Source organism: Aquarana catesbeiana, linkage group LG04 (genome assembly GCF_042186555.1).
Source record: "Aquarana catesbeiana isolate 2022-GZ linkage group LG04, ASM4218655v1, whole genome shotgun sequence".
Classification (NCBI taxonomy): Eukaryota; Metazoa; Chordata; class Amphibia; order Anura; family Ranidae; genus Aquarana; species Aquarana catesbeiana.
In genome coordinates, this window is record NC_133327.1 from 661,854,422 (window position 1) to 661,876,443 (window position 22,022).

At 44.9% G+C, this 22,022-nt stretch overlaps 1 protein-coding gene across 1 annotated transcript in view; it reads right to left on the reverse strand.

Moving 5' to 3' along the window:
* Positions 1–22,022, reverse strand: part of LHCGR (luteinizing hormone/choriogonadotropin receptor) — a 272,081-nt gene that overhangs the window by 133,813 nt on the left and 116,246 nt on the right. The window contains exon 4 of the mRNA XM_073628526.1: positions 10,611–10,685. Within this exon, the coding sequence (XP_073484627.1) occupies positions 10,611–10,685 (75 nt within the window). The remainder of the gene's footprint in view (positions 1–10,610; positions 10,686–22,022) is intronic.

Consider the following 22,022-nt stretch of genomic DNA (forward strand, 5'->3'; position numbering starts at 1 on the left):
TGCAGTAGGTCATACACAGCCAGTGCTCGGTTGGCTGAAATTCAGCGGGAATTCCACTTGCCCATAAACCGCCTGATTTGTGACATGTCCACCGGCTTTGCACAATCAGGACCCAGAGCACTGTCAGAGGACTCTATCCAATCATGGCTTATTGCGCTTAGTCCCGCCCCACACTATAAAAGTATTCTTTCAATAGTGGCCATTTTTAGTGTGATAACGGCATGGAGAGAGATAAAACAGGGCTCTGTTCAGTGCTACTAGACAGTTAGTGTGCTATAGTGTGCTATTCTGATTCTATTGTCAGTGTAGAATATCAGTTTAGTGTGAATCTAATGATGGTTCAGTCAGTGAGAGTGTAGTTCAACCACCATTCATCTTTACATTAGTGTGAATCTAGTGATAGTGAGAGTGTAGTAAGTGATCATTCATTTTTACTTTAATGTCACTTTAGTGTTTATCTAGTGATAGTTCAGCCAGTGTGAGTGTAGTGACCATTTAACATAGTATATTTCAGTGCATTACTGCAAGTTTAACGCCATATATTTCAGTGCGTTACGTGCCATTTAACCACTTAAGCCCCGGACCATTTGGCTGGTCAAAGACCAGAGCACTTTTTGCGATTCGGCACTGCATCGCTTTAACTGACAATTGCACGGTCGTGCGGCGTGGCTCCCAAACAAAATTGATGTCCTTTTTTTCCCACAAATAGAGCTTTCTTTTGGTGGTACTTGATCACCTCTGCGGTTTTTATTCTTTGCGCTATAAACAAAAATAGAGCGATAATTTTGAAAAAAACACATTATTTTTTACTTTTTGCTATAATAAATATCCCCCAAAAATATATAAAAAAACAATTTTTTCCTCAGTTTAGGCCGATACGTATTCTTCTACATATTTTTGGTAAAAGAAAATCACAATAAGCGTTTATTGATTGGTTTGCACAAAAGTTATAGCGTCTACAAAATAGGGGTTAGTTTTATGGCATTTTTATTAATTTTCTTTTTTTTTACTAGTAATGGCAGCGATCTGCGATTTTTATCATGACTGCGACATTATGGCGGACACATCGGACAATTTTGACACATTTTTGGGACCATTGTCATTTTTACAGCAAACAATGCTAAAAAATTGCATTGATTACTGTAAAAATGACACTGGCAGTGAAGAGGTTAACCACTAGCTGGCTAGGAAAGGGTTAAGTGTGTCCTAGGGAGTGATTCTAACTGGGGCGTGGCTACGAGTGACATCGAGTCCGTGGGACCCGCAATCCTACTCACGGAGCTTGCAGCAGGGTCATGCGCGTGCCGGCGCGCACGCGGCCACACGGCGGCAAATTCAAAGGGACGTACATGTATGCCCATTTGCCCAGCCGTGCCATTCTGCTGACGTATATGTACATGCGGCAGTTGGCAAGTGGTTAATGCAGTATATTTCTCTGCAAATTTAACGCCATATATTTCAGTGCATTACTGCAAGTTTAATGCTGCATATTTCAGTGCCTTAGTGGACGTTTGACGCAGTATATTTCTGTGCGTTACTGCACTTTTGATGCAGTATATTGCAGTGCGTCAGTGCATTTTTACTGCAGTATATTATAGTGTATCAGTGGAGTGTGTCTGTGTAGTGAGTACTCAAGTTAAAGTGCACCAAACACCACTTTCCATTGATTAAAGTACATCCACGTACTTATTTCCACATCTTTATTACATTTTGTTAATAAGCCCCCCATCTGGGAGGACAACAAGTAGAAGCAGACTTTCCCATTGCACTGTGAGGGGGGCCAGCAGTGTATGCGTCCACAGGCAAAGGTGGACAGGGTCAGTCCTAAGGCAGGGCATAATTTCCTCTGTTTAGTGATGTTGCCCATGCTATCCAGCCACAGCATGCATGAGGAGGTGGTGGACTGGCTTACTAAACCATCCTCATCCTCTGTCACCCAAGCAGAGACTAGTGCGCAGTCCACTGTAGCTGGCAGAGTGGCTAAACCTGCCTCCTTCTCCACAGCTATTCCTACCATAGCCCCAGCATCAGGCATGGATGAGTCAGCTGAGTTATTTGAACAGAGCGTTAGCCAATTGCTCCTTGACAATGCACAGCCTTTACTTGATTCACATGTTGGTTCTGAGGTTGAGGAAGCCAGGAACATGAGCCTACAGAGAAGGGAGAACACTGGTATACAAATTGGCAGTTATATTCCCTCAGCCGCAGCATATTGCCAAGTTGTCTCTAATGGTAATGAGGATGGAGGAGATGATGAAGTCACTGACGTGACTTGGGTGCCGGATAGAGCAGAGGAGGAAAGTGAGGGTGAGACATAACCCCAACGAGGCAGCCATCATGTAAGAGTAGAGAGCAGCCACCCTATTCCATCGTATTGTGGAGCTGTTATCTCTCGGCTCATTTCCCACAGCTCAGCTGTCTGGGCTTTTTTTTAGCACATGTGCAGCCGATCGCACTTGCAACTTGCAAACTTTGTCTCAAGCACATCAAGCATGGCAAAAAACACCAGCCATTTGGGTACCACATGCTTGACAAGGCATTTAACCTCCCCCCACTCAGCCTGTTGGCAAAAGCACCTGAAAGCCACACAAAAGGGGTGCAATTCTGTTCCTCCTCCTTACTCACCTCAGTCTGCCCCCACTATACCTCATGACCTCTCAGCAGCCACTACTGAAAGGGATCATGGTATAGCGCAGGTCCGATGGTCCCAGGTTCTTGCAGCACATCTGCGAGTAGCACCCCACCAGCTGTAGACTATAGCCAGCAAATTTCTCTGCCCAAACTGCTACAGCAAAAAAAAAAAAAAATACAGTCACTGCAACCCACATGCCTAGCATCTAAATGAAAGCTTGTCAAAGCTGCTGGCTCTACAACTTCTGCTTTTCTGTCTGGTGGATTCTGCCCCCTTCCGTGAATTTGCAGAATGTGCTGTACCACAATGGCATGTTCCTAGTCGTTATTTCTTCTCATGTAAGGCCATTACAGCTCTGTACCATCACGTGGAAGGCAATGACGTGGCATCGTTGTACAAGGCAGTCAGCCACAAAGTCCACGTTACTGCTGACACGTGGTCCAGCAAGCATGGTCAGGGGCGATATATTTCATTCACAGCACATTGCTTGCAATTCGGAAGGATGCAGGACAGGGCTCAGTGCTGCAGCTTGTTGTGCCCCCATGTCTCCATACAGCTAGTGGTGATGATGCAAGATCTACCCGTCCTCCTCCTCCTCTTCCTCCTCCATGCCCTCCTCTGCTGAATAGTCCTATAAAACACAAGTACCCCCTAAGCCAGGGGTAGGCAACTTTTGCCCTCCAGCCATTTTGAAACTACATATCCCATGAGACATTGAAAGACCCTGACAATCACAGGCATGATTCCTAGTGGCAGAGGCACGATGGGATTTGTAGTTTCACCACAGCTGGAGGGCCGAGGTTGCCTACCCCTGCCCTAAGTGTTCAAGGGGCTACTCAATGAGTCAGGCTGGCACATGTCCCCAATTTGGTGGTGCAGCCTTTCCTAAATGAGTACCCAGGGTTGGAAGGTCTGCTAAAGCAGGCCCGAAAACTCTGTAGACTTTCCAGGCGGTCATACACAGCCAGTGCTCGGTTGGCTGAATTTCAGGGGGAATTCCACTTCCCATAAACCGCCTGATTTGTGACATGTCCACCAGGTGGAACTCCACTTTGGCAATGCTGCAGCAGCTGCACATACAGCAGAGGGCCATCAACGAGTACCTGTATTGCACAACGACAGGCTCAGGCCAGCACAGCTTTTTTCCCCACCAATGGCTGCTCATAAAGGATGCATGCATGGTACTATCACCATTTGAGGAGGCCACAAGGATGGTAAACCGTGACAATGCATGGATCAGTGAAACAATCCTTGTTGTGTTCCTGCTGGAGCAGACTCTGCGTGGCAATGTGGACAGGGCACTTGAGGCAGAGCAGCGGGAGGAAAAGCAGGACTTCCTTTCCTGGCCCACGTTTTGCAGACACCATTGTTTCTACGACACAGAACACACAAGAGGAGAGGGAGGAGGAGGATTCTGGCAGTTTTGGAGGCACTGAAAAAGAAGAAGACATATGTCAAACAGTAAGAGATGGTTTTCCATCCCCAGAACCCTTGGGAGTAGTATGTGGCTGGGAGGAGGCAGTTCCAGATACTATAATCCTCAGTGACCCCGCAGAGTCTGCTTCTCATGCCTCTGTAAATTTGTGGTGCATGGGCTTCCTCATGCTTCAAAGCCTGCCAAAGGACCCAAGAATATGCGTTGTAAAGGAGAAGGATCACTATTGGTTAGAAACCCTCCTTGATCACCGTTACAGGGAGAAAGTCTCAGCAGGAGTTTATCTAATGTTTTTCCCGACTCTGGTAGGTTACAGTGTCGTGGAAACGGTAGTTTTAAGGCTTCTGTTGTTCAAGAGAGGAGCGGTGGAGAAGGCCTAAGTGATGCATTTCACAATTTTTTTAGTACTCGCCGCCCAGGGCTTTCAGCTTCCATATCCCATCGGCAGCATCTGCATCACATGGTGGATGATTATTTAGGGGCAAAAACAGAGTTGGAGAGCTTTCCAGTCATTGATTCACTGACTTACGGGGTCATGAAAATAGACCACTGGCCAGAACTTGCCCAGTATGCAATTGAGTTGCTGGGCTGCCCTGCATCCAGCGTGCTTTCTGAATGGGCATTCAGTGCTAATAGTGATAATAGAACGCATCTTTCCATAGACTCCGTGGATTGTCTGACACGTATCAAAATTAATCAGTCTTGGATTACCAGCAGCTATGAAGCCCCTGATGCCAATGTCACTGATTAAGTGTTTTGGGGATGTGGAATCTCTGCAGGACTTCTAGGCTAGTGTTTCTCAACTCCAGTCCTCATGGTGCCCCAACAGGTCATGTTTTCAGGATTTCCCTAAGATGAAACAGCTGTGGTAATTACTAAGGCAGTAAAACTGATCAAATCACCTGTGCAAAATAATGGCAAGCCTGAAAACATGACCTGTTGGGGCGCCTTGAGGACTGAGTTACGAAGGTCCATATCAGTGCAATTTTTGACAGCGGGGCCAATTCTTGCTTTCATTAAGAGTACCTTAATAGCGTTACGGTGTGAAGGCGTCCCGACACCCGAAGACCAATTTTTCTGCACCTGTTTGACAGGTGCATATCATTGCAATTTGACAGCAAGGCCAATTCTTGCTTTCATCAAGAGTGCCTCTATAGCAGATGGCCCTCCATTTGTTCAAGAACTACAATTCCCATCATGCCTAGTCATGTCTGTGAATGTCAGAGTTTTACAATGCCTTATGGGACGTGTAGTTCCGCAACAGCTGGAGGGCCATGGTTTACAGATCCCTGCGCTATACGGTTACGATGTCAAGGCACCACAACACTGAAAGACCACCTTTTTTAGCACCTGTTACTTCTATCCAAAGTCTATTGAAGAGACACCATTTATCCAAAAAATCTCTAATCTTGGTCCCAGTGCACTACATTGTGGCCTCATCATACAGACTGGATCCCAAGCCGTTGCTTACAAAATAAAGAAAGCTTGCAGGGAAAATTTCATTTATTGGGCTTTATAAATGCTATTAGTGCTTCAGCAGCTTCTATCCACAGTACAGATATGCCACTTTGCATGTAGACTAAGGGGACCCCCCAGGCACTATATTGAAAGGAATTTTATATTTTTTTGCTTTCACTTTAAGCATCAATAAATCACTGCTCATTAAAAAATGAAGTTTTTCACAAACTTTTTTTAATTGATACATGTCCCCCAGGGCAGTACCCATACCCCCATAGCTATTGTATGCCCAATAATTTTCATATAAGCCTTCAAAATGGGAACTTTAGATTTTTCCAGTTCGGGTCCCATAGACTTCAATGGGGTTCATTATTCGGTTCCGAACTTTCGTGATGTTCAAAAGTTCTAGTGCGAACCGAACAGGGGGTTGTTTGGCCCAGTCATAATGAGCACAGATTGGCCTCATTGATGGGCACAAATTGGCATTACTGGGCACTGTTAGGGCTGCATTGTAACCAGTGCCCTGATTACCTATACAAGTCTGCCCTGTGAGGAGATGCCATTGATCGGCTCTCCCCTTCTCACACTCAGCTCTTTACCTAGATTGGGGTTGTGCCATGTCCCAGGGACACAGTGCGCCTGCGATCACCGTGCTGCATGCCCCCGCAGACAAACGTTCATGGCGAGACTGGGTACCATTATATAATGGCATCCCAGAATGAGAGCCATCTCGATCTGCCATGATTTGTCTAATCGACAGCCTGCTGTGTCAGAGCAGTGCATAAGTTTGCACATTTCGGTAGGCATAGAAGACAGATTGCATGTACATCAATGCTAACACATATGAGCATGTGCAGACTTGCATGCACGCCCTCTGCTGCCAAGCGAGCTATTTACACCTTAACACTGCACTAGATCTTTGCTGAATGGTCTTCAGGCTTGTTCTTGTTATCCGGTTCCTGACACACATCTTGATCCTTTTACTAACCCAGCTTCCTCTCAGATCTTACTCTCTAATTATCCTTGTCTGCTTATGTTTACTGTCTGCCTATGCTACCACTGGTGCGCAGTCATGTTGGAACAGGAAGGAGCCATCCCCAAACTGTTGACACAAAGTTGGGAGCATGAATTGTCCAAAATGTCTTGGTATACTGACACCTTAAGAGTTTCCTTGATTGGAACTAAGGGGCCAAGCCCAACTCCTAAAAAACAATTCTATAATCCCCCCTCCCCCAAATGATTTGGACCAATGCACAAAGCAAGATCCATAAAGACATGGATGAGCGAGTTTGGGGTGGAGGAACTTGACTGACTTGCACAGAGTCATGACCTCATCCCGACAGAACACCTTTGGGATGAATTAGAGAAGAGACTGCTAGCCAGGCCTTCTCTCCAACATCAGTGCCTGACCTCACAAATGCACTTCTGGAAGAATGGTCAAAAATTCCCATAGACACACTCCTAAACCTTGTGGACAACCTTCCCAGAAGAGTTGAAGCTGTTATAGCTGCAAAGTTGGGCCAACTCAGTATTGAACCCTACGGACCAGGACTGGGATGACATTAAAGATCATGTGCGTGTAAAGGCAAGTGTCCCAATACTTTTGGTAATAAAGTGTAGGTTTTAAAGACCTTTCTGGAGATGAGGTTCCTCCAGGTCTCCAGGTTGACAAACAAGATGGCATTGAACAAAGAGGTAGGTTGGGCCATTAAAGCGGAGTTCCAGCCATATAAAAGTCAGCAGCTACAAAAACTGTAGCTGCTGAGTTTTATTAAATGGACACTCACCTGTCCCACTTTCCAGTGATGTGGGCGAATGAAGCCTCGCTCTTCTACCCCTCCTCTCTGCGGTACCGGCATGGTCACTGTGGGCACCTGGCTGTTGGCTTAACAGCTGCGCACGCAGTGCGCATGCCCAAGCTGTGCTGCACACTGTGACTGGCCAGCCAAATTATCTGGGACCCGTGACTTGTTCCAGATGATTGCCAAGAGGGAGGGGGGAGAGGTGAACTTACTTCTGGCACTGCGGTGCCCCAGGAGGACGTGGGAGCTGGATCCCTCTAAAAAGAGCATATACGCCCCCCCCCCAAAAAAAAATGACATGCCAAATGTGGCATATCAGGGGGTCACCTGCACTTAAAGCGGAAGTTCCATTTTTGGGTGGAACTCCACTTTAATGTGTCTTATAAACAGATGCTCCCTATCTTCATCTAAAAGTTATTTTACTTGGAATCAGCCTATGTATAAGAAATCTGTGGCAATCCCGAAACAAGTAGCAGGGAAGAGCAGCTGTGCAATTTACGACAGCAGACATTACGTTTAACCTGCAATAACCCATCCGCACTATGGAATATATGGCTACAAAAATGTATTTTTATGAGGATACTCTTAATCTATCATTAGAAATTATTTTAAGAAAATATACTGTCTATCTTGTAAAGTAAATATAGTTTGTCTGTCAGTATTTACGAACCTGTAAATAACAGAGTAAAATAATAGAGTAATCGCAAGTGGGTCCATCATCACTAGAAAGGTCAAGAGACAACATATTAACCTGTGTGCAGGATAAAGTGGTCCACTTATTCAACTGACAACACTTTTCTCAGAACGCTTCCTCCAGCTTTTCCTCCTATACAGCGATATTATGAAACCATAGTTTTATAATAACAGAGTAAAATCAAATGGGTCCTTCATCACTCGAAGGCAAGGGGGTTTTGGTATTTTAAATGAGGTGCATGATAAAATCAAGCGTTGAACAAGAGTTTTTTTATCTATATACAAGGCAGTGGCATACAAAAAAGAAGAGTTTATGTATGTACATGCACGCATCTGAAATCGCATAGTATCCCATGGAAGTAATTAGTAAAAAAGCCAAATGCTTATTGGGTAATGGATACAAATAGGTTGTAGGATACAAATGAATCACAGTTGAGGTCAAGCTATGTGTTGGGAACATGATGAGAATGATAGGCATGATGCGTTTCGTGGCCAGTTGCCACTCGTCAGGAGCAAATACATAGCCATAACCTTTTGACACTTCTCATAAGCCCCAACCATTATAGACTCCACCCACTCTGCCCCCTGTATTCCACTTGCTTCCACCCATAGTGCCAGAAGTATACAGCCCCAGCATCACAGGACAGCGTATACAGCTCAGCATCACAGGACAGAGTGTACAGCTCAGCATCACAGGAGAGAGTATATAGCTCAGCCTCACAGATCAGGGTATACAGCTCAGCATGACACAGATCAGGGTATATAGCTCAGCACAACACAGATCAGGGTATATAGCTCAGCATGACACAGATCAGGGTATATAGTTCAGCATGGCATAGTTCAGGGTATATAGTTCAGCATGACACAAATCAGGGTATATAGCTCAGCATCACATGATTGGGTATCTAGAGTGAACAGAAATTTGCTTTTCGCATGATTTGACAATTGAAGTGAAAATTCACACAATGTTTTTAGTGAGATGAAATTCTTAACTTCTTTGGTAAATCAGCCCAAGCAGGCAACAGTTTGCAATTACACTAAAAAACTATTTCAGCCATGTACTATTAAATCATTTATTTTCCTTATTATGAGACTATCTGTAAGAATGTAATATATACAATCCCTCTGAACCTACCAATCCGGCCGAGAGATTCTGAAAGAACGTGCCACTCGGGACATTCCACCCATGGAGCCGCGGCATCACTTCCGGTTTCCCACTAGCACAGAGAAACTGTAAGTGATGCCGCAGCTCAGAGCAAAGAACCGCCCATGTCCTATGGCGGTGCCAATAGGAAACCCTACAACAAGGAGAATGACTGTAGATGGAAGTGTTGTGGCGCATTGCTTTGCTCCACAATGACTCACATAAGCAGGCAAATGAAGCGTCTCACCTGCAATCACGTGATTGCATAGACAACACGTTGCCCATAGTGCACTGTGTCCGGAGCCCATACACAGTGCACTTAAAGTACCTTTTTTTATTTTATGGGAACTAGCTTTGGAGGGGGGGGGGGGCAGCCTCCTATGGATAAGCCACCACTGCATTTGCAAATTGCCCATCCACCCAAACACCAAGCCCATCAACACAGGCCCTAACAATAACAACTGCAGCAGTTTTTAGTCCCCCTTCTCTACCCGATTTCAAACCATTTGCTGACAAGACCTGTGCTTGTAATCACACAGGGAGAAATACCATTAAAGGTCTACTCTACTTTACATTGTTTTCAATCAAGCCCTGATGAAGGGGGCATTTTTGGACAACCCCCCCCCCCCCCCCCCCCAAAGTGTTTGATACGCTTTGGATTGTCCCCTTGACTTTTGTTAGCATAAAGTCATACCTTAACCTTTTAGCAGTGGTGTGGTGCTTAAGTTTTACATTTTTGACACCCAAACTCCAAGCAATTCTGATTGCTTCACTGTTTCTTGGTAACGTCAAATCTTGATTAACCCTCCTTCTCCTTCAGACATTCCTATTGGCCAAGAAAGCAGGCCATCATAGTAATCAGTAAATAGGACAGTGTGAGGGGCTGGATACATAGGTAAGTTTTGACACCACAAAGAAGTGATGAATCTTCACCCAGTAGCCTGGCATTGAGTGGAAGAACTGAAAGTCACTGTGTACACGAACTTCTAGCTGCCTAAGTGTGACCGAGTCACTTTAAAGAATTAGGTGAAGGATGAAGTAAAAACACCTTAGGATTAATTTGCTAATAGCAACTAGGCTTTTGACTTTGCAAGTGAATTTGCACTTTGCCATGGAATCTTTCCTTTAGGTCAGTGAATGTGGTGGTTGGCACAAGGTGGATGATGGAAATTAGCAGAACTCCACTAAGCTGGAGGGAAATTCCTTTTGCCAAATGAAAATTCCCTTTTCAAAGTGAACAGTGATATGCCTGTTTTAAATCAATTATTGCATGCATGTTATTGCCAGCATCTCAAAGTATGAAAGCCAGAGCTCCAGAATGACAGAGCCAAGAAACTAGAGTTTTCAGGAGAAGAGCAAAGCTATGGTAGCCCTACATGTCTTTCACATTACAGGTTTAATTTAAAATAATTATTAGACATTTAAGAGGGGAAAAAAAAAACTTACAAGTATTTTAGGTTCGGTAGGTTGCCAAATGCTCCATGCCCAATATATACTAGATGTTTTGTGTTACGGATAATTCTGCAAAAATAGAAAATGTTGTTAAGTACTGTCTTTTGTATAATACAATATTCATTAATATTATTATTACAGGCACTTATATAGCGCCGCCAATTTACGCACGCTTTACATATATAATATAATATTCATATTGTATCCCTCAACACTGTGCAGAATACCCACTTTTTTATTTTGGGTCCTGCTATGATAATAAAATCTGTACAATTTGTTGAATCCTTTTTTATTGTAATATGACTTTTTTTTAGCGTATAGTTTTGTAGGCCTATTGTATACTGTTATTTTATTTTTTTGAGGTTGCATTGTGATTCTGTTTCTGTGCTACTATAAATATTCTGGTTGATTGCTGCAGGGGTCGGGTCATGTGTGACTTCTTCCTCTGTGTCATATCTAAAGGTATAAATATCTGCAGACCCCAGAGAGAGAGTCCAATGGGAGTAGATCTGTGAGAATCAACTGCAGCAATGTGGTTTCTCCTATTCTTCGCCACCCCTTTAACCTGGCTCCGGCCGCACCCAAATATGCGGCCTCTCAGCGGGGGGGCCTTGGCGCCAAGCGACCGCATATTTGCATGCAATAAAAGCTGTGCCAAGCACTCCTGGCACAGTTACCGGCAGCTAACAGCTTTCCAAGCATGTGATCCCCGAGACAATCACGGCAGTCGCGTGATCATAAACCCCACCTCCCCGTATCCTAAACCCTTTAAACGGCTCCAAGGGGTTACAGTGATTATAAACCTTTGTTATTTTAGTTTAAAAAAAAAACAAACAAAAAAAAAATTTCATGCTTACCTACTCTGTGCAATGGATTTGCACAGAGCAGCCTCAATACTCCTTTTCTGCGGTCCCCCGCCAGTGCTCCAGGCGCCTCCTCTTCAGGGGAATGCCCCCAGGGAAAGCCACCTTCCCTGAGGGCACCCGTGCGTGCTCACTCCCAAGCCGCCCAGTCTGCCTCTATTGACACAGACCAGGTGAGTCTTCCCTGCCCCCCGCTCCCTCGCCACGGCATTTGATTGACAGCAGCGGCAGCCAATGGCTGCCGCTGCTATCAATCTGCCCAATGAGGTGGGGGACAGCGGCGAGAGCTACTGCTCTTGTGCACATCACTGAATCAGATCGGGCTCAGGTAAGAATGGGGGGCTGGGGGGGCTTCTGCAGCACAGAGGGTTTTTATTACCTGAATGCATAGAGTGCATTCAGGTAAAAAACCTTAAGGCTTTAGAACCACTTTAATGGGCCCATTCTAAGGGGAATCCAAGTTTTATGGACTATGTTGCTGTGGATATTATCCAGTTCAGGTATGGGCTGCACCAAGTTCTCTATGCACCTTTGCCGCTATAACTGCTAGGGACAGTGTTTGTCTTCAGCCATTCAACCTCAGCAAAAGGCACAGCCAATTGTATGCAACCAATTGCACATGTATATGAAGATGTCTTGGGGAATGATGTGAAGTGCAGGGCTGGACTTTCCATTGGGCTTGACGGGGCTCAAGTCCATGGACCCCGGCCAATAGGGGGCCCCGCGGGCCCCGCCTGTTCGGAAAAGCCGCCGAGAGCCACCGAGAGCAGCCGAAAGCCGTCGAAAGCTGCCAAGAGCAGCCGAAAGCCACAGAAAGCCGCCAAGAGCGCCGAAAGCTGGCTCTGTATCTCGGCGGCACCATTTTTAAACTGAAAGGCTGCAATGACAAGGCAGCAATGACACTGGAGCAAGGCTACATTGACAAGTCTGCAAATGACACTGGGGCAAGGCTACACTGACACTGACAAGGCTGCAATGACACTGACAAGGCTGCAGATGGACACTGATAAGGCTGCATTGATGGGCATTTAAATGTAAGTTTTTTTCCTTAAACTTCCCTCCTAAAAGTTTTTTTCCTTAAAATTCCCTCCTAAACTTGGGGTGCGTGTTATACGCCAGCACGTGTTATATGCCTATAAATAAGGTATTTATCATTTTATCCATTTATATTGCTTTTATTAATCGTGGACCCAGGTCGAATACCAGTACAGTATCCCCCACCTATACGCTTATATTATCTACTTTTGTGAGTAGCCATTTGGCTGTTTTGTCTTGTCCAATTAAACAGACGTTCTTTAATACTGCACTGAGTCTGGCGCACCTTGTCCTTTTCTATTTCTGTTTTATAGAGCTGTGCATATGTATAGAAGGTTAGGGCCCGAAAGTGACTCAAGCCCAGGGGCCCCCACCACCATAAGTCCTGCCCTGGTGAAGTGTACCTGTAGTCCCCGAGTTCGTCAGTAAAAAGGAACTTTATTTAATTGAAGAAGTTGTTTACTGAGAGAAATGTCTACGTAAGAAACAAGTGTAACCTTGGTGTTTCAAAATAACCTTATCCTGGGGAGTTAAAGTAGAAGTTCAGTTTAAAACTAGCTAACTCTAAATCTACTCACAGCCACAAACTAAGACTAACCTATCTAGCCCTGTAAAGAAGGAATCGCTATATAGACCTTTTCTGAAGCCGCTCCGGTCTGGTGCCAGGCTGAGCTGTCTGTGGAGGCGTGTGCAGGAAAGGCAGCTGACAACGGAAGCCCCATAGTGACTTTATGGGTGTTGTCACTTCCCAGGCATTTCCCAGCCGTTGTCGGCTGTCTCTTCCACATAGCATCTACCGCTGGAGACTGGCTTCATAAAAGGTATGTACAGTAATACCTTGTATTACGAGGATAATTAGTTCCAAAAGAATGCTTGTAATCCAAAGCACTCGTATATCAAAGCGAGAAACCCAGATAATCCGTTCCACAACCACTGCTTGTCTATGCAGTACCACATGTGACCAGAGGTGTGGGGGTGTCGGAGACACTCGGAGAAGCTTGTAGACCACTCAAGGGACACTCGGAGACATTTGTAGACACTCGGGAAGCGTCTCCGAGCATCTCCGAGCATCTTAGAGCATCACTGGTGCCCCCACACCTCTGGCCAAATGCAAGACTGCACACCTCAGAGGCTTGAATCCTGCTCGTCTTGTGAAACAACGCTTGCAAAGCGAGTCAGGATTTTTTTTCATGTGTCATGTGCAGCTCTCAGTGCATATTTGTGATCAGGAGCTTCCAATCACGTATAACAAAACAAAAACTCTTGCGCATAAATGTGTAGCCCGACAGTTCAAAGTTCTTGATGGATGGTAGCTTTCAGCCTTGCTGCCCTCAAGGATAGGGAAATCCTAACATACAGACAAAAAAACAGAAAAGAGAGGGCGCCCTGGCCTTGTGCATTATCTTTAAAAAAGTTTATTTAAAAAGGAAACGTAAAGAAGCCTGAAGAAGAAGGTGCTACCTTCGAAACGCGTCAGCCAGCAGCTGCACGTCTTGTCCGTAGGTCTGGAGACTGCTATCGGTGTATCCACTATCACCATCAATAGACCATTATGCGTGATTTCTATCTACCCTTGTGAGTAGCACTTTTACGTTTCCTTTTTAAATAAACTTTTTTAAAGATAATGCACAAGGCCGGTGCGCCCTCTCATTTCTGTTTTTTGTCTTCCAATCACGTATGCCTGCTGTGACAGCCAATCGCAGCAGTCACAAGATCTGAAAGCCCGCCTCTGCCTCATGGCATTTAGATCCTCTTAAAGGCTTGGGGGTAGCAAGGGGCTAATGTGAAATTAAAGGCTAAGTTCACCTTTGTTCAATTTTTTTCTTCTAAATTCCAGCTCACCATGTACCAATATAGCATTAATGTTACCTATTTTGCAAAAAATAAAACCACTTTCCATTAATTCTACATCGGCTTACCTCACTCTCTTCATAGCTGTTTAAACAAACTGCTCGATTACTTCTGCCTTACTTCCTGGTCAGACTTTAGGTCATGACACAGGAAGGAGTTGATCAGCAGAGGGTAGATGATGCAGGATGTGTGCTAATGGGATCAGCTGGTCAACTCATGAGATCAGCTGGAGTGAGGTAAACTGATGTAGAATTAATGGAAAGCTGTTTTATTTTTGCCAAATAAGTACATTAATGCTATATTGGTACATAGGGGGGCTGGAATTTAGAAAAAAAGAGAGGTGAACTTAGCCTTTAAAGGCTATTTTTTTTTAAATAAAAATAATGTATAATATAATATTATACTTACCTACTCTGTGCAACAAATTTGCACAGAGCAGTGATTTACTTTCTATTTGGGGGTCTTTCGCCAGTGCTCCTCCCGAGTGGTGCTGTGTGAATACATTAACACACACAGCGACGTAAGCCATGTCCCAGCTCCCTCCTCAAGGGAGTTTGATTGACAGCAGCAGCAGGATATGGCATCTGCTGCTTTCAATCTCTCCTGTGAGACCAGGAAGAGGGGAGACGTGCTGCAGCCTGTAAAAGCGCTGCATTGGTGGGAGGTTACAAGTACGTTTAGGGAAGGGGTTTGTTTTAGGCTGAACTTTTACTTTAAGCCATTCAACCCTCCAGGTTAAGGGCCTTGGGTTTCTGCAGAAGATTTGTATCAGGTTGACCCTTGTGGTTAAGGACATTTGAGAGAACACACATTTCAACCTTCCGGGTTGGGAAACTCTTTCAAGAAATAGCGGCCAGTCTGAGGTGACTGTGGTGGGTGATGGCGGCTCTAATTGGTGGGAGAACAGGTGTGCTTCATGTTCCCCACCTCGTGGCTTGGTCTCTATATTGGAGCCTGCTGTGGGCTAGGATTAGCCTATGGACCTGGCCAGGGGAGTCATGAAATCTAGGCCTTGCCTCAATAGAAGTGATGTAGCTTCCTGTGGTATGTGCCTATGTGGTGAAGTGAATTCAAAATACAGAGTACTGCTAATGATCAAGTAACACGTCAAAGGAAGACACGAGTGACTGGTGAGGAATGGGTCAGCTGATTTATTTTGATGGTTTATGAGGGATTATTTTAAAAAACGTAGAAGAAATCAAATGTGTCTGAAAAGTACAATGCAACTGAATAATAATCATAGGATTCATTGTAAATGTGGCCACTGTTAGAAGAACCACTTGATGGACAACCTGTGCTGACAAAATATGTGAAAATTATGTTGCTCATATTTTAAGGCATTTTATGGCAAATTTACTATTGCAAGGCACAACAGAAAACTAATAACAGCATGTTAGTAAATGACTATATGGATGATGAAACAATAATAGATCTCCCCATCTACACCATCTGCACTATACAGTGCAGATAGATGAATATCCCGCTGTGCCCAGTAGACATATGCAGAGCGAAAAAAAACAAAAAAGCGTGGGGTCCCCCCAATACATACCAGTCCCTACACTATTTTGGTGAATGGGTAGGGGTACCCCATACTCATTCACATGGGAGAGGGCGGGATCTGGGGCCCACTTGTTAAAGGGGATTCCAGATTCCGACAAGCCCCCGCTGGCAGACCCCCACAACCACCGCCCAAGGTTGTGAGGAAGAGGCCCTTGTCCCCATCAACACATGTTGAGGGCCTATGGCCTGGTATGGTTCAGGAAGGGGGGCACTCGCCTGTCCCCCCTTTCTTGGCCTGCCAGGCTGCATGCCCAGATAAGGAGGTCTGGCATGGATTTTGGGGGGGCCCCATGCCACTTTTTTTTTTAATTTTGGCGTGGGATCACCCCCCCAAAATCCATACTAGACATTTATCCGAGCATGCAGCCCGGCTGGCCAGGAAGAGTGAGCACCCCCCCCCCCCCCCTTTCCTGAACCATACCAGGCCATATGCCCTCAACTTGGGAGGTTCTTTGGGGCAGTAGGATCTGGGGACATGGGCCTCTTCCCCACAACCTTGGGGGTCTGCTGGCGGGGGGCTTATCGGAATCTGGAATCCCCCTTCAACAAGTGGGCCCCCAGATCCCGCTCCCCCTCTGGCCTCATCGAAGGCTCCTGCCGACTGCCTGCTCTACCATCTGACATTTTTTAAATAGCTAAGGTACGGAGTCACCCGATGATAGTTACATAGTTACACAGTAGGTGAGGTTGAAAAAAGACACAAGTCCATCAAGTCCAACCTATGCGTGTGATTACAGTGGGCATGGAAAGTATTCAGACCCCCTTAAATTTTTCACTCTTTGTTATATTGCAGCCATTTGCTAAAATCATTTAAGTTCATTATCACATGGTCCTAAGTATTCAGACCCTTTGCTGTGACACTCATATATTTAACTCAGGTGCTGTCCATTTCTTCTGATCATCCTTAAGATGGTTCTACACCTTCATTTGAGTCCAGCTGTGTTTGATTATACTGACTGGACTTGATTAGGAAAGCCACACACCTGTCTATATAAGACCTTACAGCTCACAGTGCATGTCAGAGCAAATGAGAATCATGAGGTCAAAGGAACTGCCTGAAGAGCTCAGAGACAGAATTGTGTTAAGGCACAGATCTGGCCAAGGTAACAAAAACATTTCTGCTGCACTTAAGGTTCTTAAGAGCACAGTGGCCTCCATAATCCTTAAATGGAAGACGTTTGGGACGACCAGAACCCTTCCTAGAGCTGGCTGTCCGGCCAAACTGAGCTATCGGGGGAGAAGAGCCTTGGTGAGAGGTAAAAAAAAACCCAAAGATCACTGTGGCTGAGCTCCAGAGATGCAGTCGGGAGATGGGAAAAAGTTGTAGAAAGTCAACCATCATTGCAGCCCTCCACCAGTCAGGGCTTTATGGCAGAGTGGCCCGTCAGAAGCTTCTCCTCAGTGCAAGACACATGAAAGACCTCACAGAGTTTGCTAAAAAAACACCTGAAGGACTCCAAGATGGTGAGAAATAAGATTCTTTGGTCTGATGAGACCAAGATAGAACTTTTTGGCCTTAATTCTAAGCGGTATGTGTGGGGAAAACCAGGCACTGCTCATCACCTGTCCAATACAGTCCCAACAGTGAAGCATGGTGGTGGCAGCATCATGCTGTGGGGGTGTTTTTCAGCTGCAGGGACAGGACGACTGGTTGCAATAGAAGGAAAGATGAATGCGGCCAAGTACAGAGATATCCTGGACGAAAACCTTCTCTAGAGTGCTCAGGACTTTAAACTGGGCCAAAGGTTTACCTTCCAACAAGACAATGACCCTAAGCACACAGCTAAAATAACGAAGGAGTGGCTTCACAACAACTCTGTGACTGTTCTTGAATGGCCCAGCCAGAGCTCTGACTTAAACCCAGTTGAGCATCTCTGGAGACACCTAAAAATGTCTGTCCACCAATGTTTATCATCCAACCTGACAGAACTGGAGAGGATCTGCAAGGAGGAAGGGCAGATGATCCCCAAATCCAGGTGTGGAAAACTTGTTGCATCTTACCAAAAAAGACTCATGGGTGTATTAGATCAAAAGGAGCTTCTACTAAATACTGAGCAAAGGGTCTGAATACTTAGGACCATGTGATATTTCAGTTTTTTTTTTTATAAATCTGCAAAAATGTCAACAATTCTGTGTTTTTCTGTCAATATGGAGTGCTGTGTGTACATTAATGAGGAAAAAAAATGAACTTAAATGATTTTAGCAAATGGCTGCAATATAACAAAGAGTGAAAAATTTAAGGGGGTCTAAATACTTTCTGTTCCCACTGTATGTGTGAGTATTACATTGTATATCCCTGTATGTTGCAGTCGTTCAGGTGCTTATCTAATAGTTTTTTTAAACTATCCATGCCCCCCCTGCTGAGACCACCGCCTGTGGAAGGGAATTCCACATCCTTGCCGCTCTTACAGTAAAGAACCCTCTACGTAGTTTAAGGTTAAACCTCTTTTCTTCTAATTTTAATGAGTGGCCACGTGTCTTGTTAAATTCCCTTCTGCAAAAAAGTTTTATCCCTATTGTGGGGTCACCAGTACGGTATTTATAAATTGAAATCATATCCCCTCTCAAGCGTCTCTCCTCCAGAGAGAATAAGTTCAGTGCTCGCAACCTTTCCTCATAACTAATATCCTCCAGACCCTTTATCAGTTTTGTTGCCTTTCTTTGTACTCGCTCAATTTCCAGTACATCTTTCCTGAGGAATGGTGCCCAGAACTGGGCAGCATACTCTAGGTGCGGCCAGACCAGGGTCTTGTAGAGCGGGAGAATTATTGTTTTATCTCTGGAGTTGATCCCCTTTTTAATGCATGCCAATATTGTGTTTGCTTTGTTAGCAGCAGCTTGGCATTGCATGCCATTGCTGAGCCTATCATCTACTAGGACCCCCCAGGTCCTTTTCCATCCTAGATTCCCCAGAGGTACTCCCCCCAGTGTATAGATTGCATTCATATTTTTGCCACCCAAATGCATTATTTTACATTTTTCTACATTAAACCTCATTTGCCATGTAGTTGCCCACCCCATTAATTTGTTCAGATATTTTTGCAAGGTTTCCACATCCTGCGGAGAAGTTATTGCCTTGCTTAGCTTACTATCATCCGCAAATACAGAGATTGAACTGTTTACCCCATCCTCCAGGAGGTTTATGAATAAAATAAGTCCTAGCACAGAACCCCGGGGGACCCCACTACCCACCTCTGACCATTCCAAGTACTCCCCATTTATCACCACCCTCTGAACTCGCCCTTGTAGCCAATTTTCCATCCACGTACTCACCCTATGGTCCATGCCAACGGACCTTATTTTGTACAGTAAACATTTATGGGGAACTGTGTCAAATGCTTTTGCCTTCCTTTATCTAGATGGCAACTCACCACCTCATAGAAGGTTAATAGATTGGTTTGGCAAGAATGATTCTTCATGAATCCATGCTGATTACTGCTAATGATACCGTTCTCGTTACTAAAATCTTGTATCATCCCCTCCAAGAGCTTGCATACTTTTGATGTTAGGCTAACTGGTCTGTAATTCCCAGGGATGTATTTTGGGCCCTTTTTAAATATTGGTGCTACATTGGCTTTTTTCCAATCCGCTGTGACCATTCCAGTCAGTAGACTGTCAGTAAAAATTAGGAACAATGGTCTGGCAATTACTTGACTGAGTTCCTTAAGTACCCTCGGATGCAAGCCATGTGGTCCCGGTGATTTATTAATGTTAAGTTTCCCAAGTCTAATTTTAGAGCCCTTTCACACTGAGCCGCCGTGGGCGTCGGCGGTAAAACGCCGCTATTTTTAGCAGCGCTTTACCATCGGTTTTGCGGCGCTATTCAGCCACTAGCAGGGTGCTTTTAACCCCCCGCTAGCGGCCGAAAAAGGGTTAAAACCTCCCACAAAGCGCTGCTACAGCGGTGCTTTGCCGGTGGTTCGGTGGTGCTGCTCATTGATTTCAATGGGCAGGGGCGCTTTAGGAGCGGCGAGTTCACCGCTCTTAGTGCACTCCAAAGAAGCTGCTGGCAGGACTTTTTCTGACGCTCTGCCAGCGCACCGCTCCAGTGTGAAAGCCCTCGGGCTTTCACACTGGAATGAATGGAGCCGCTGTTTCAGGGCGATTTGCAGGCCCTATTTTTAACGCTATAGCGCCTGCAAAGCTCCTCAGTGTGAGAGGGGTCTTAATTCTGTCCTCTGTTAACCATGGAGGTGCTTCCTGTGATGTGTCATAAGGATATACACTGCAGTTTTGGTTACTGAAGCCCCCTTCGATTCCCTTGTGAAGACTGAGGAGAAGAATAAATTCAATACCTTTGCCATCTCCCCATCCTTTGTAACTAGATGTTCTTCCTCATTCTTTTTGGGGCCAATATGGTCTGTCCTCCCTTTTTACTGTTTACATATTTAAAGAATTTCTTGAGATTTTTTTTGCTCTCCTCCACTATGTGTCTTTTGTGTTCTATCTTAGCAGCCCTAATTGCACCCTTACATTTCTTGTTGCATTCTTTATAAAGTCTGAATGCTGATGATGATCCCTCAAACCTGTATTTTTTAAAGGCCTTCTTCTTTGCTTTTATATGCATTTTTACATTGGAGTTAAGCCATCCAGGAGTTTTATTCGCTCTTTTAAATTTATTAACCAATGGGATGCATTGGCTAATGCCCTTATTTAATATGCTCTTAAAGCAAACCCATCTCTCCTCCGTATTCTTTGTTCCTAAGATTTTAACCCAATTCATCCCTTCTAACAAGGTTCGTAGTTTAGGGAAGTTGGCTCTTTTGAATTTCAGTGTATTTGTTTTCCCCTTATGTTTCCTATTTGTGTGATTTATACTGAAGCCAATTGATCTGTGAACGCTGTTTCCTAAATTGCCCCGTATTTCCACATCCATGATCAGGTCTGTATTGTTGGTAATCAGTAGATCCAGTAACGCTTTATTTTTAGTTGGTGCGTCTACCATCTGAACCATGAAATTGTCCTACAAGACATTTAGGAACTGGCGAGCCTTAGACGAATGCGTGGTTCCCTCCGCCCAGTCTATATCTGGATAATTAAAATCCCCTATTATGATAACGCTTCCCATCCTTGCTGCTAATCCAACTTGTGATAGGAGATCCATCTCCCCCTCCTCCCTCAGGTTAGGGGGCCTATAGCATAATCCCAGTAATATTTTCCCCTTAGCTTCATCCCTTTGGAGCTCCACCCATAAGGATTCCACCTCCTCCCTAGCTCCCTTAGTGATGTCATCTCTCACATTCACTTGAACATTATTCTTGATATATAGGCATACCCCTCCCCCTCCCCTCCCCCTTTTTTACCCTCTCTAGCCCTGCTATAAAGGGTATACCCTTGAATGGTTGCCAGCCAATCATGAAAGCTGTTGAACCAGGTCTCTGAAATTCCCACAAAATCCAAATCCTCCTTGTACAACAGTATCGCTAGTTCAACCATCTTGCCCACCAGGCTCCTGGCACTAGTGAACATGCCACGTAGTTTAGACCAGTCGCATACTATCCTCTTATTGGTTGTTCCGAGATTGCAACTAGGACTTGTTACTTTACTTACCTTGGGTTTATGTGCTTTAGTCAGCCTACCACTAATGCCCCAATACTACCCTCTGGAATATGTTCCGTGCTAACTATCCCTACCTCTGGGCCCTCACCACCGTCGTCTAGTTTAAAAACCCCTCTAACTTTTTGCCCATCTTTACTCCCAGCTGATCTGCACCCTCCTCATTTAGGTGCAGTCCGTCCCTTCTATAGTACTGGTGATTGACTAAGATGTCAGCGGGTGACCCCTGTCCTCTTCAGATATCACCGCCCGGGACATGCTGGGTCGATGACGTCACAAGGGGGCACACAGAATTCGAATCGGTCGATAATGTTTCGACCAATCTGAATTCAAATTGTTCCGACAATTTGGAATTCGTTAGAAAATTAATAAACAAAACTAAATTAAACAAATTCTGAAATGAATCAACGAAAAAAAATTAGTAACATAACAAATTTTTTCGAGACAAAACTAAACACATTTTTCCGTTCTGCACATGTTTAGCGCACCTCAATGGCTGCTGGTGTCATAACTGATCCCATGTGCAGCACCATGGGAGTTG